The 13,587-nt window shown below is 54.0% G+C and overlaps 6 protein-coding genes across 6 annotated transcripts; all 6 read right to left on the bottom strand.

The window, feature by feature from the left end:
• Positions 1 to 1,030: 1,030 nt before the first annotated feature.
• On the bottom strand, positions 1,031 to 2,013 carry LMH87_010346 (uncharacterized protein; the record flags this gene model as incomplete). Its single annotated transcript, XM_056197493.1, has 4 exons — positions 1,031 to 1,292; positions 1,351 to 1,417; positions 1,471 to 1,545; positions 1,596 to 2,013. 4 exons carry the CDS (start codon positions 2,011 to 2,013, stop codon positions 1,031 to 1,033), a joined length of 822 nt encoding a protein of 273 aa, XP_056054537.1.
• Positions 2,014 to 2,236: 223 nt separating this feature from the next.
• On the bottom strand, positions 2,237 to 3,646 carry LMH87_010347 (uncharacterized protein; the record flags this gene model as incomplete). The annotated part of the gene is made up of 2 exons (XM_056197494.1): positions 2,237 to 3,022; positions 3,089 to 3,646. The coding sequence occupies 2 exons, from the start codon at positions 3,644 to 3,646 to the stop codon at positions 2,237 to 2,239; spliced, it is 1,344 nt and encodes a 447-aa protein (XP_056054538.1).
• Positions 3,647 to 4,168: 522 nt separating this feature from the next.
• LMH87_010348 (uncharacterized protein) lies at positions 4,169 to 5,677 on the bottom strand (the record flags this gene model as incomplete). Its single annotated transcript, XM_056197495.1, has 1 exon — positions 4,169 to 5,677. The coding sequence occupies one exon, from the start codon at positions 5,675 to 5,677 to the stop codon at positions 4,169 to 4,171; it is 1,509 nt and encodes a 502-aa protein (XP_056054539.1).
• A 937-nt stretch (positions 5,678 to 6,614) lies between these two features.
• Positions 6,615 to 7,594, bottom strand: LMH87_010349 (uncharacterized protein; the record flags this gene model as incomplete). The annotated part of the gene is made up of 3 exons (XM_056197496.1): positions 6,615 to 6,982; positions 7,044 to 7,200; positions 7,508 to 7,594. The coding sequence occupies 3 exons, from the start codon at positions 7,592 to 7,594 to the stop codon at positions 6,615 to 6,617; spliced, it is 612 nt and encodes a 203-aa protein (XP_056054540.1).
• Positions 7,595 to 8,260: 666 nt separating this feature from the next.
• LMH87_010350 (uncharacterized protein) lies at positions 8,261 to 9,204 on the bottom strand (the record flags this gene model as incomplete). The annotated part of the gene is made up of 4 exons (XM_056197497.1): positions 8,261 to 8,720; positions 8,785 to 8,913; positions 8,970 to 9,075; positions 9,162 to 9,204. 4 exons carry the CDS (start codon positions 9,202 to 9,204, stop codon positions 8,261 to 8,263), a joined length of 738 nt encoding a protein of 245 aa, XP_056054541.1.
• A 1,048-nt stretch (positions 9,205 to 10,252) lies between these two features.
• LMH87_010351 (uncharacterized protein) lies at positions 10,253 to 12,947 on the bottom strand (the record flags this gene model as incomplete). Its single annotated transcript, XM_056197498.1, has 3 exons — positions 10,253 to 10,384; positions 10,437 to 10,890; positions 10,942 to 12,947. 3 exons carry the CDS (start codon positions 12,945 to 12,947, stop codon positions 10,253 to 10,255), a joined length of 2,592 nt encoding a protein of 863 aa, XP_056054542.1.
• Between the last annotated feature and the right edge of the window lie 640 nt (positions 12,948 to 13,587).

A 13,587-nucleotide genomic window follows, 5' to 3' on the forward strand; every position in this document is an offset into this window, starting at 1 on the left:
GCTTGTGCCGTCAAAGTACCTTTGGTTCTGCGAGGGAGAGGGCACGTTTTTCTGAGCCTAGATTATATGCAAGAAATCTTACCATAAGCGGGGAATAATGGTAAGGAGAGAGACAGGTGTCTTAAATAGCAAAGAGGGGAAGCTGTGGGAGGAAATCACAGGGGGGGCCATTGGATATAGGACCAGAGGAGCGATGGATCGAAGCAACTGGTGGATATGTCGGGTGAGCTTCTCAATTGAGCGATCCCAGTTCGCAAAGGGACCGATGGGACGCTGGCTTCTTTTTAATGCTCTGGGCAGGGCTATTGAAGGTGTGAGCTAATTAGCAGGCTTGATGGGGGGGCCATTGGGGGCTGATAATTGGTAGAACAACTGGATGCGCTCCAGAGCCTGAACCAAGGCATGTAGTATTCATGAATGCGGGGGCTTGTAATGCCACAATTGCAGGCATCATGTCATTATCTAGCGAGGCTTACAGAACTACTGCGGAAATCCTTGCCACGCATGCAGCTGCTAGCCATGCTTTCTAGTATTGGCAGAGAAGGTTTGGTTTCAAAAGAAACGTCAGTCTACCGCTCACATCATTACGAAACTTGCTTTACGGAGCAAAGTCTGCTCCGATCTACCAATGCTAACCAGTTCGCGGGTGACGCTAGTTGGCAGCGGCAATTGGCCTCGCCCGATCTCTAGCTGTAACTAGCCGTTTTTCTACCCGTAAACAGGTAGATTTTGCGCGGAAGACGCACCCCGCACCCCTGTAACTAACATATTTGGTTGATCGTTAACTAGTCTCAGATCCTCTGAAAATCACGCACAATTTCAGCGGACCGTTGCACCGCCGCTTCGCTTCACGGCTCCGTTTTCTCAGCAGCCAGACTCGCTTTATTGAGCTACTAATATTTCACTAGTTACTTCCAGACTCACAGTACTTTACAATTGTGTGGTATTTGAAGAATTTTATCTTCGCTATAGTCTTTCGCGGCTTTCCTCCTCACTTGCTCTGCATCTTCACGCTGTTTCAAAGGTGTACTCAATCTTTTGGGGCCGGCGCAGCGTCCGGATCTTTTGCCAGTAGTGCTTCAACCTCTGCACCTCTTTTGCGTCTTTCATCCAGCGATATCTCGTCCTCCGCCGCCGAAGACCATCCAAGTCGCAGCTCTGGATATTGTAGGGGCACCTCGTCGCTCTCGCGCGGCAATCCATCCAAATAAATCGGCCAGGGCTTGCCGAGCCAGCCGTTTCGAGACTCGTGGTCCCGGCGTTGCTGCTCCGTCAGAGGATGGATCAAGACACTGCCAGATTGATTAGATTCACCAAGACAAAAATAAAAGCTGCAAGCAAAGAACTTACCTAAGGTCCCCACGATTTGTCGCCAGGTAAAAGAAGACGTCAGAAAATGATGAATCGGGCACCCAGACTATATCACAATCAGCTTTCTCTTTGAAGGAAAATCCATGTGTCGGCGCTTACTTTCGTACGAGCCGGCGGGATGCGGTCCAATCGGATACTCATTGACTCGATGCAGCGGCACCGCGACAAATGCGCCTGCAAGCGATTAGTGGATATTTTTGCGAAGAGAAGAGAGAATTGCTCACCGTCGCGCCGCAGTCTCAAGACGGCATCACGGAGGGCCAGGGCAGCAGCCTTTTCGGTCGGCGACTGAAGGAGGAAGTAGATGTGAAAGTGCCATTCCCTGGTCCGGCTTTGCACCACGGTCTGCAGATCCTCCTGGGGAGTCGGCGCGGCTGGATTAATTTGCGTCATGATGAGTGGTGTGTCTTGATCGTGATCACTCCGGAATCTTAGGTTCAAGGGCCACGTTTGCCAAATGCCGGGTCGCTTATCAGATGGCAGACAGAACTTTTGTGAGCACGCCACTTGTTGCGTGGTGCGGGGTCCCCGGGTCTGACAACCGAGCCAGGTACCCGGGCAATGAAAACACGACAATTTGCAATTGAACGAGGTTGACAGAAAGTCTTGAATTGCCTTGCTATTTGTTACCAGGCAACACATCGCACTAGCGTCTGATCTCTTGGAGGATCGCCAGTCGCATGGGCAGGCACGACTGGCCCCCCAGTGTATACGTAGAACGGAGTAATAAGCATAAAGAGAACGACGTTAAGAGAGGATATTCGCGCCATCGTATGTAATAAAGACTATCTACCATATAATATCATATATAACGAGTATAAAGAGCATTGCATCAGAACTCTATGTGAAAACAAAAACATTTTTCTTACGAACGGAAATGGGAGACTGTAGGAAACTTTTCCGGCGCATCGGTGCGCAGCTTCGTGCCGATCAAATGATCAAACGACGGCGCGTTCTTGACGCGCGGGTTATACGGCGCAAAGTCCCACAGATAGCCCAGCGTGCGCAGGATCGACGTCGCGTGGTACGAGACGGTCTTGCCGCAGGCGTTGACGCCCTGCTGCTCAACGACGGCATTGGCCCAGGGCGAGACGAGCCAGGTGGGCATGCGGCCGCCGAGGCGGTCAAATGCAAACGTGTAGTCCCTGCCCGTCGGCGTCGTCTCGGTGTGCGTCTTGTTGTCCGGGCGGGCGGCGCGCGGCGGCGCGACGTGGTCGTGGAAGCCGCCCGTCTCGTCAAAGGTGATGACCCAGAGCGTCTCGTTCCACTGGGGGCTGGCGCGCAGCGCCTCGTAGACGTCCTTGATGAGCTGCTCGCCGTCGGACACGCGGCCCGTCGGGTGCATCGAGTTGGTGCCGTCGCCGCAGCAGCTCGGGTTGATGTACGCGAGGTGCGGCAGCTGGCCGTTTTTCGCGTCCTCGTAGAACGAATCCATAAAGACGATGCGGTCCGTGTTGTTGCTCTCGTAGGTCCACGTGAACCAGCGCGCGTCCTGGATCGACGTGTCGACAAGGTAGTCCTTCCACTCCAGGCCCAGCTCCGTCACCTGCTGAAAGATGGACTTTTGCGTCATGCTGTTGTACTTGAAGTTGTTCTTGCCCTTGCCCGCCGAGGTGCCGGAGCAGAGCGCCACGCGGTTGGGGTTGGTAGGCTGCGCTGGTGTGTAAGTGAGGGCTCATGGTGGTGAGATGATGTGGTGAGCATTGCGACGACTTACACCGGGAACGTCAGAGTGCCAGTGGTTGAAGACGACAAAGTTTTGCGTCAGGGCGGTGATGACCGGGACTTGTCTCTCGGTATAGTAGTTGATGACCTGCGTCTGGAGGACCTTTTCGTCCTCCTTGCCGCCGTAGAGACGAATCTGCTCGGTGAGGAAGCCGCTCATGTCGGGCTGGAGCGAGCCCGCCTTGATGGCGGCATTGTCCGGGGTAAAGGAGCCGTAGAACTCGAGGTTGTTGCCCGAGATCGAGTGATCAGGATCGTCAATGATGGAGTCAAAGTCGAGCGCCGCCGTGCAGCCGTTGCCATTGTCGGGCCGGCTGATGTTGAGCGGGTTGCAGTACGGGCCCGTCTGGATGGGGTTCTCAAGGCCCGCGAGGGTCTGGCCGCCCATGAGGTTGTCAAATGAACGGTTCTCCATGACCATGATGACCACATTCTTAATCTTGTCTTTGAGGTTCTTGATTGATTCTGGCGAGCCGGGACGCTGAGCACCAGAGAAATCCGGCGCCGCCACCGCAGCGGTCGCCAACAGGACGAGACTCTTCAATTGCATATTGCAAGTCTTTCCCTGGTTTACTAGAAAGTACTGGACGCCTGAGTTCGAAATACAAAAGAATTTCGCTCACGTATATCCCTCTGGTTTTATAGTGATTATTTAGCCTGCTGTGTTCGTGGACTAACATGCCGCTTTATTGCCCAGGCCAATCACATCATGGCAACGGACCATGCGGGATCGACAACGGCATCAATAACGCCGCGCAGTGGATACAGACGAACCACCGGCAGCAATTAGTGTTCTTTTCCCCGGCAGCTGAAGACTTTCGCTTATACATCTCAATTGCTATTGGACCCGAATGCTGTTCCGGCCATGTGCAGCCAGGGTCGCGGGTCCCCGGCAATAGACCAGGCCGTGCCCCTCCTCGACCCTGGACGGGAACCGTAACCGCTACGGACACATTCTACACCGAACAATGCATTGTCTTGAGGGGTAGAAAAAAGGGATGCGTGGCGTACACCGCGCATTTCCATGTCTAAGAAGGTTCGGCAAAAATAAAAGATCCATGTTGGTTCAACCTTAGCATCCCGTCCGCGGTCCCAAGTTCTTTGTCGTCGCAGCCCTATCCCGATACGTCTCCTCCACAAACGCCACCATAAAGTCCACGTCCGCCGCCACGGAGGCGATGCCAAGCGATACGCGAATGGCCCCAACAGCGGGAACGTCCAAGGCATTCACAAAGTCTTGGTACGACTTGGCGCGCGCGCGGGCTAGCCGGGCCAGCACGCGGCCTTTGATGCCCAGCGCCGCCTCGCCGGCGCCCGGGTTGCAGAAGCAGCCTGTGCGCAACGAAATATTGGCGTCGGCCGACTCGGCTGCCACAAGGCGTTCGTCGAACACGGCACCATTTTTATCGAGAATGTTGAAGCACACGGTCCCGCCGCGGTGTTCGACATCAGCCGGCCCGTAGCAGACAACCATGCTGCCGCCGTTGCTGTGCTCCAGCGCCAGCAGCCGCTCGAGCATCCACCCCGTCAAGCAGCGCACCCTCGTCGCCACCGTGTCCAGGCCAATCTTGGAGATCCAGTCCAGGCCGACGGTAACGTCAGGGATGGACAGGAAGCTGACGGTGCCGTCCTCGAACCCGGCCTCGTCCTTCTCCATGAGATGCCACGGCAAGCCCACGGTGGCAGCCTGCACGGTGCCGCCGGCGAACCACGGCCTGCGGAGCCGAGAGAGCGCGTCTCTTCGCGCAATGAGGCAGCCGACGCCGGTAGGCGTGCCAAAGAGCTTGTACCAGCTGACCATGACGAACTCGGGCTTGAGCGCGGACAGATCTAGGGTTGCCGTGGGCAGATACGCTGCGGCGTCCAGGAGAACATCGTAGCCTTGATCCTGCGCAAGTTGAATCCAGGATAGCGGGTGGCGAACACCTGTAAAGTTGCTCTGTGCCGGATACGCGAAGAGACCGCGGCTGCGCCCGGGCTTGCTTTTGCTCTTCCTCAGCCAGCCGAGAGGTGAGCAGACGCTATTGCGGGACAGCGCGGCTACCACATTCTCTTCCTGGACACGAAGCTCGTCTGTATCAGCGATCGGGACGTAGACGGCGTGTGAGTGTCCTTTCTGAGCAAACTCGCGAAGACCGTTCAGCGAGTTGTGGTTGTCCGCCGTCAGGACCAGGCGGGCACCGCGACGCCATGGGTAGGATTCGCCGACAAGACGAGCCGCCCCAGTCGCGTTTGGTGTGAATATGACGGCGTACTCGTCGGGAGATGCGGAAAAGTGCTGTAGTATCCTCGCCCGGGCCTGGTCCACGAGATCCGTAGCCGCCCGGCTCGTCGGGTTGATCGAGTGCGGGTTCCCAAACGCCGCGTGTTTGAGCCGCTCGTGGTGCGCTTGGTGCTGCGAGAGAGCGGCAAGTCCGGCACCGGTGTAGTCGAGGTATACGTGGTTGTGCTCGTCGAGAAACGAATACTCTGTGGCTCGCAAATCATCAATGACCGCCGTTGACGCATACTCGGGAAATCGCTCGAGGACTGCCTTGTTTGGCAGACTTGGGTCAAGGAAGGAGCCTTGCTTCTCCTCCATGATCGCAAATGTCCAATAGGAGACTTTACAGAGCGGGTGTGTGTAAGATTTGCGTGTATCCTGGGTATCTTGTCAACACTGTCAAGTGACGCCAAAAGTCTGCGACACCACTTATACTCACTTGCACCAGTGGTTGCTGTTTCGAGAAACTACTTGCAGGAACGGCTCGTGCGTAGTTTGACAGCCTGTCACATTATTTTTGACAACTCCTGTGCATACTCGATCATCGCTCGGCACTGGGCATCGGGACGTCAGCCCTCGCAGGTGGCATCCTGCAGTGTAATTGTGGCTTGCATGCGGATTAGCCCTGTTTTCTCACCCATATTCAGCTACTGCTCCGCGATGGGGGCTGTGGACTCTGACAGTATTGCTTTCTGATGAAAAGAGGGGAGTCATGTCAACAGGGATTCTGCCTCGGCGGATCCTCTCATGCATCTGGGCGTCTCGCGCGGAACATCGGAAAATGAGACAACTTCGTACTTATTGAGACGAAACTGAAACCCACCGGAAGACCTGACCGTATCCAGATAAGAGGTCACAAGAAACAAGTCATCAGTGGAGCAAGAGATATTGAATACTGGAATATTTTTCATCCATTCCACATTTTTTAATTCATCTGAAAGTAATTTTTAGAGCTACCGAAAATAGACGTTAAACCCCCATGCGTAAGCTGCCAAGACCTGACGAGGCTTCACAGCCAAAACACGTGAGGGGCTCCCTTTCTTCTTTCCCACCAAGAAGACTGAGAAAAGATTGTAGCAGACGACGCAAGCGACCAAAGACGAAACAAAGTCCAAGCAAAACGCAAGCAACACATTCCCCAAGAAGCCTTGGCGAAGAAAGAAACCCTGTGTATCTGCACCTGGGCCAGAGAGATGAAACGAATTCGGTCGACAATTGTGAACTGCCGGTTGGGCGCGCGGATGCGCACCAACCTTTACCTGTAGCGCCAGAGGGACAGGGTGTTGTGGCGCTTCCAGGTCTTTCTGCGGCCAGCACGGGTCTTGTTGTAACGGTGACCCTTGTTGAGACCGCGCGAAGCCTTGCCGGTGGCGGTGAGGCCGCGAGCCTCGCGGTGCTTGTGGACGGGGGCGACGATCCAGTTGATGCGGGGGTCGATGCGGATGGCCTTGTGCTGGGGGTCGACAAGGATGACCTCGTAGTACTTGTAGGTCGAGTCCTGGTTCACCCAGTACGAGTTGAGGACGCGCAAGTTGGCGCAGCGGCGGCCGACACGCTCCTCAGCGGTGGCCTTGAGAGAGCGCTGGTACTTGAGCTGGTTCACACCCATGTTGGTGGGCTTGCCTATAAAGAGAATGACGTTAGTGTCTTGCCTCCAATCGTCAGACTGGGAGAAATTTCTTACCGAAAGTGGCACCCTTGGCGACGGGCTTCTTGCGGCCACCACGGCGGACGCGGACGCGGTAGACAACGTAGCCCTGCTTGGCCTTGTAGCCGAGACGGCGGGCCTTGTCGGGGCGCGAAGGGCGCGAGGCGCGGTGAATGACGTTCAACTGACGAAGCTATATTGATGCAGTCTCAGCATAATGTTCAACGACTGTATAGCAGAAGCGACGTGACGCCGGATACGGATTGGATCACGCAGGGAGCGAGTTGAAAAGAGGGCGGGGATGAGCAGTCCAGCGTTAACCAGAATTGCCCAGTCCCTGTCCATTCTCAGCCGTCGATGCAGAATTTTTCCCAACCCGTATCCGTCGACAGAGGATCGCCCACAACAGCGACGGGCAATAGAAAAGCAAACGGGGATATTGAATTCGAGGCGATGTTGTAGAAAAACGAGCAAGGTGTTGTTGGCAGGGTTTAACGTACTTCCCAGCAGCGAACGCGGAGAAGGAAGCGCATCACATCGGACTGCTTCTTCTTCTGAAGTTCCTCGACATACTTGAGGGCACCCATTTTGGCTATATCCCAAACGTTAGTAAGAGAGGGCGATTCGACAATGTCAAGAAACCCCAATCGCAAGACTCTCTCGCAGCGAGAAAAACGTTGAATTGTAGTAGCGAGGAGGAGTTCGAGTCGATTGAGGCGCGCTGCAATAAAAGAAACATACCGGCTTAGGTGGTGGTGATGTTGCTGCCGTCGGTTAGTAGAGCGATAACGAAGGAGAAATTTCAAAAAGGAAGGCCACTCGTGCGGCGGGAAAAGTTGCACGTAGAAAAATTGCGAGCATTGTGTGGGCTAAGCGACGCGCTAGTCTAGGTTGGGAGCTAGCACCCTAACACTTGCCCCTCCTTGCCCTTCGTGCCCTTGTCCGTACCTCGAGTGCCCTCGAAATGTCTGCTGAGTCATCAGTGATTATGTAATGCTGCTTCCCAGCAGATGCGGTGGAGCCGTCTTGCACAAAAGAGCAACTGCTCTTGTGCCAATCTAGATGGATAAAAAAACGGTGGAGCTAGCAAGTTGTGTATTTTATGCGACAATGCCACTTAGGAAAAGCTAAAAAGTGGCAGTTTAAGAACTACCCTATGGACGAAACCCAAAGCAAAAGGACTCCGTTGAGCAGCCAGCCATGATAAGATCCATCCTCTGTTTCTCCCATTACAATAATCACATCTTCATCAATTAAAAAGTATCCTTCAAAACTCTTCCGTAGACATCAATAAGCTGCGCCGCTGCCGTCCCCCACGTTGCAGCCCCTCTAGGCACGGCTTCTTCCACAATTTCGATAGCAATCTGCGCCAACTCCTGGTCTTCGCCATCTCTCTGTGGATTTGTTAACTCGAGCCAACCAGTCGGAGCCAAGTGCCCTTCAATAATTTGATGAGAGAGCTTCCTGGCCTTGGTGTTGAGCGCAGTAAGGTCGACAACGTCCTGCTTCCAGCGCATCCATCTCGGCTCCGTGGGGCCAAGGTCTTGGTCAGTGACGGCGTCGAAGCGAGTCGCCAAAGATTGGAATCTCTGCAGGGCCCGTTTGGCCTCTTCAAAGGTCTCGCAGCCTGCGATGGGATCGTGTGAGTGTAGAGCATATTCTGTTGCTAGGGAAGCGGCACTCTCTCCGTCTGCCCTGCTGTTCGGCCCATCACTGAACCCCAAGTCAGCGCGAGTATTCGATGCGGTTGGCTCGCGGCGTGGGCCTGGTCACCTACTTAGATCTGCGACGCTCATCCTCAATCACGAGTAGCACCTCGTTTCCTCGCTCTCGAATTCGCTCGATGGCATCAATCGCTCCCTTGCGGCCCTGCTTCGCCGCTTTGATGACACTCTGCACTCTTGAGCTGGCGCAAAAGTTAGAAGGCTGGACCGAAAACGAGGCAGTACGTATAAAACTTGCCTCTTTTCTCCAAGATTCCGGCCGGAGTTGCGATCCTTTGCAGGTCGTGTAGTCTTCGTCGTGCTGGGCCGTTTGGAGTTGTTGGACTGATCAGAGTCGACTGGATCTGTAAGAGGCCATACTTAGCTACATATGATACGGCCTAAATCAGGAGATGGCTTATAATAGCGCATCGAGGTGATGCATGCTTACTGGCTGTCGCTCGGCCTCGTTTGCGTGTGCGCGATTGCGCCATACTGGTTCGTCTAGGACTTCGTAGAGATGGTCTGCCAGGGGGTGGGAATCAAGACTCTCGATTTCCAAGCCAGTCGCAACCGCGCAATGTCAAGGCCTGGTAAGTAGCGATTCCACATACGAAAGACGTCCGAGCCTGGTAAAGTTTTGGCGGGATGTGGCCGACAGCTGTCGAGGACTGCGCAATGACGACCACACGTGATAGGTGCAAACAGAAATCATGCCAAGCAATTATCACAACGCAAATGATAAAAAATAAAATCAATTCAAGCGCCAACTCGTTCGCTATACACAACCGGTATCAGACGGCTAATTCATCGTTTCTGATTTCTCTAGTCCGGAGGCCCTGTTTGGCTGCACATAAGTCTGTCGTGAGGTGCAGCCAGAGCTCTCGCCAAATAAATCTCCATCCCCACCGCCTTTCTTTATCTATAGTTTCTCTTTGAGCCCTCTGGAGAAATCGCAAAAACCAGCAAAATAAGAAATAGTGGAACAAGAAAAATTCAAACCAGAATAAAAACAAGGTCATAGCTGTTCTTCGTCTCAATCTTTCCGAGATGGCTCTTTATATCCCAATTTTCCAGTAACAAATTTTTCTGGTCCATATGCTGCCTGGGCCAGAAAAGCGTAAAGTCACCATGTCTTGGTGACCGTGAGAAAGTGGAAAACACAGCAAAATAAAGATGGCAAAAGAAAAAAAAAAAAAAAAAAAGAAATAGCAAAAACAAGAAAGGTATTGAAAATATCCGCGCGCCCAAAAGTAAAGTCTTAGCGAAATGAATGATCCAAATGTCTTTGTCCAGCAGGTATAAAATTGTCAGACGCCGTCCCAAACCGAGTTCCCATTTGTAGTACTGCTTTTGCAAGTCGTATGTTCGTGTCTTCTCCATACCGTCCTTTCTTTTTTATTTTCGAAATTTTGTCTTTCACAGATGTAAATGTTATTCATGTCGGCCATAGCGAGAAGAAAATGCGAGGTTTGCCGGCAATCAAGTACACAATTCGAATCACAGTCCTCGTCTGCTCTCGAAGTTGCTATTAATGAGTGTTTAGGGAAAGTCCCTGGAATCCGGCAGTCCAGTCTCCCTGAGGGGAGATAGGCGAACCGCGCTGCAAATGGTGAGGCGGCCCCCCTTCACCTTGTCCAGGGTGAAAGCGCCGATGCGGTGCTTGAAAATCTCCTGGATGCTGGAATCCACCGGGGATTCCTTCCATACCAAGGGAAGGGCCAACTTGATAAGGGCTCTGCGGCGGCCTAGCATTGCCAAAAGCGCCTGCAGGGCCGAATGCATAGTTGGAGTTGGGGAAGCCAGTGGCGGACACGGGAGACATGTGCCGATCCATCCCCAGATGTTGCTGATTGAAGCCGCCTGGTCCCGGTCGCATGCCGCGACCCTGAGGGCCGGGCGAGATGGTTTGAGCCGGATGAGCAGAGGGCTGCTGTTGCTGTTCAGGCTGATGCGCATTGCCTCTGCGATCGCCTGTGGCCGAAGACCTGCCCTGGTTGACTGCACCGGGCCCCACGCCGCTTGGTGCCTGGATACCCAAGGTAGGGCTGGCAAAAGAAGCTGGGTTAATGGCCGACATCCAGATTCTCGTCTTGTAGATTTTGAACAGGTCGGTGACAAGAGAGTTGAAATTGATGTAAGCATCGGCGAAGTAATAAAAGGTGAGCTTTTTCCAGTCCCTATTTCTGGATTAGCAAATCGGTCAACTTTCCTGCCTTGTGCGAACTTACATCTGGAACTCGGCATCAAGAATCTCCATATTGAGCCCGTGCTCCTTGACCTTCTGCATACAGACTCTCTTAGCCTTGGCCTCTTGGCCTTCCTTGTCTCGCAGCGCATGCACCTCGTGACTTTGAGCAAGACGTTTGATGAGCTTTGGGCGAATCTCGCCGTTGGGTGGCTCCTGCATATGATGCTGGCCTGCGGGACCCATGCCACCGACAGCGCTACCAGGCAAGCCATGCGCAGCAGACAGCATTCCACCATTGCCCTCTTGAGCAGCGGCGGCGCCTTGAGAATACATCATAAGCCACTTGTACTGTTCTTCTGCGTAGTGCTCCTTGGATTCTTTAGCAGTTTGCCAGTCTACATTGTCTTTCGCGACAGTGCCCAAGTCAGTACCTCGGTCAGCCTCGACAATCACAAGATCTCCAGGCTTCACAGTGAGGCCGGTTCCCTCCTGAATGTAGAAGATGTCGGCTCTGGCGCACTTGAAAAGAACGACGTGCAGCAGCTGGTTGAGACGAGGCTGACCTATGCCATACATGTTGTGGCGCGGTGATGGCGGGCGATTCTGAAATTGATTCTGTGGGGCAAACTGGCCAGCGAAAGGGTTGGTAAAGTTGCTTTGCATCGCATTACCCATATTGTTGGCATGCGCATGCATATGGCTATTGGGCCCCATCATGGCAGTAGGGTCCTGGAAGCCACCGTAGTGAGCGTTTTGCTGCTCGGCCTGAGCCTCAAGAGTTGCAACAGAGTCCGCAAGGGAGCTTATGGATCCTTGGCGCGTCGGCATGTTGGCAAACGAGTGTCGTCGGCTCTGGGAGGCATCACCACCGAAGTAGCCCGGCGAGCTTGACCAGAGTGCCTTTTTGAGTTGGGAATTCTCCAACTTGCGGCCATCCATGCCATGGGGAGTGCGATAGGTGGGAGGGCCGTATTCGCTCATACGACGCTGAGAAGCACGACGGCCCATAGGGTCCTTAGGATCATGGTTTTCATCCAGCTCGTCAATGGCATAGTCGGACTCCTCGAGGACAACTTCATGGAGCGGGTGTCCGTTGGCTAAATAAGAAGCGCCTGTCGAAGCTCGGGGTCGGATACGTGCGTATTGCTGCTGCTGTTGACGTAGCAAAGCATTTTCTCGAGCGAGCATTTCAATGGTCTTGGATTCAGCGCTCTGATGGAATGAATTCTGGAGAGATTCGCTAGCGCTCTCATCTTCGTCATCCTCAACTTCTTTAACGTTTCCTAGGAGGGATCCGTCGTTGGACATTTCGCTCAACATACTAGGACGTGAAGGACGGTGCTGAAGAGCAGGATGTCTCGCACGACCAAGAATCGCCGAAGAGCTCATCCCCGAGGAATTAGGCGCTTCAAGCTCCATCTGGCCAACCGAGTACGACTGCGATCGATACGTCTTTGGCGTTGGATGGAGCGGTATAGCAAACGGAATTTGGTTGTTCTGTCCTTGGTCTCGCGAAGGAGAATTCTGCACAAGACCTGAGTCGGGCCCAAAGAACGAGTTGCCAGCACTGCCTGGAGGCACAATGGATGTGGGCGAGGGCAAGACCTCGGTTAGCCTGGACGGGGGATCCTTTCGCTCATTATTCCAAATGCCTGTTCCCCAGGGAAACGACGGAGCACCGGGAGGACGAGGCATTGCGGAGGATGCTGAATGGGAGCCCCAGGGTCCAGATGTGTTCTCCGCCGAGGGTGTGGAAGGGTGCGAAGCGGTGGGGGACGAGACAGCGTTGCTGGCAAAGGAGCCCTGGCGCGGACGAGGCAAAGGCTGCGATGTATCGTTCAACCAAGACGATCTGCGCACTGGCTTATGGGGCTGTGTAACAATGAAGGCGGCGTCTTGACGATGATCGGCCTCGTCCTCTGAGCTTGCTAGCGCTTCTGAGTCTGGGGTGGAAGTTCTGACACCAACCTTTTCCAGCAGCAGATTCTGACTGCCGGGACCGTGTGACAGCTTGCCAGATTGATTCGGTTTGATACCGCTGCTCATCGTAGACGCGGCTATCTGAAATGCAGAGACCAGCGACAGAGATGGGTGGGTAACCGTGAGTCTAGAATAGGGTGGCTATATCGCAGTCGTCGGTTGCCTGAAAGCGCCAGGACCGCTTTGTAGCATGGAAAACGGAGAAGTTGATAGTCAGGTGATGATTTGTAAGACCAGCCAAGCGCACAAAACCATGTGCAAGGCTGTCTTTTCGTGAGAGAATGTTTGATGGTAAAGTACCAGCTAGGGGCGGTGCGGTTGGAACGTCGCGGCGAGCAACTGCGTCGCACGTGGTGGACTAATGGTATATAAATATCGGGAAGGGTAGAAGGAGGTCCAAGGATCGATGCGTATCTAGTTCAGCCGTGGACATATAGTGTGGCGTGTTGTAGAGGTATGCAAGAACGAGGCGACAGAGTGACAGGCGTCCATGCAAAGGCACGCGGAGAGCCGAGTGCGAAGGCGGCGCAGCGAGGGGTGCGGGAATGTCACAAACAAGAGGCTCTAGTCAACTGGCATAGTCTGGCGACCAAGGTAGTTGGGCAGAGGTGACAGTAATTGATTCGTGCGCCGCGGAGCAGATTGCGCGACGTCGGGGAGGGCTGGTCGCGGACAGCTGATCGACGTCTGGAAAGAAGCTTTGGCT

This window comes from Akanthomyces muscarius, chromosome 5, assembly GCF_028009165.1.
Source record: "Akanthomyces muscarius strain Ve6 chromosome 5, whole genome shotgun sequence".
In the NCBI taxonomy this organism is placed as follows: domain Eukaryota; kingdom Fungi; phylum Ascomycota; class Sordariomycetes; order Hypocreales; family Cordycipitaceae; genus Akanthomyces; species Akanthomyces muscarius.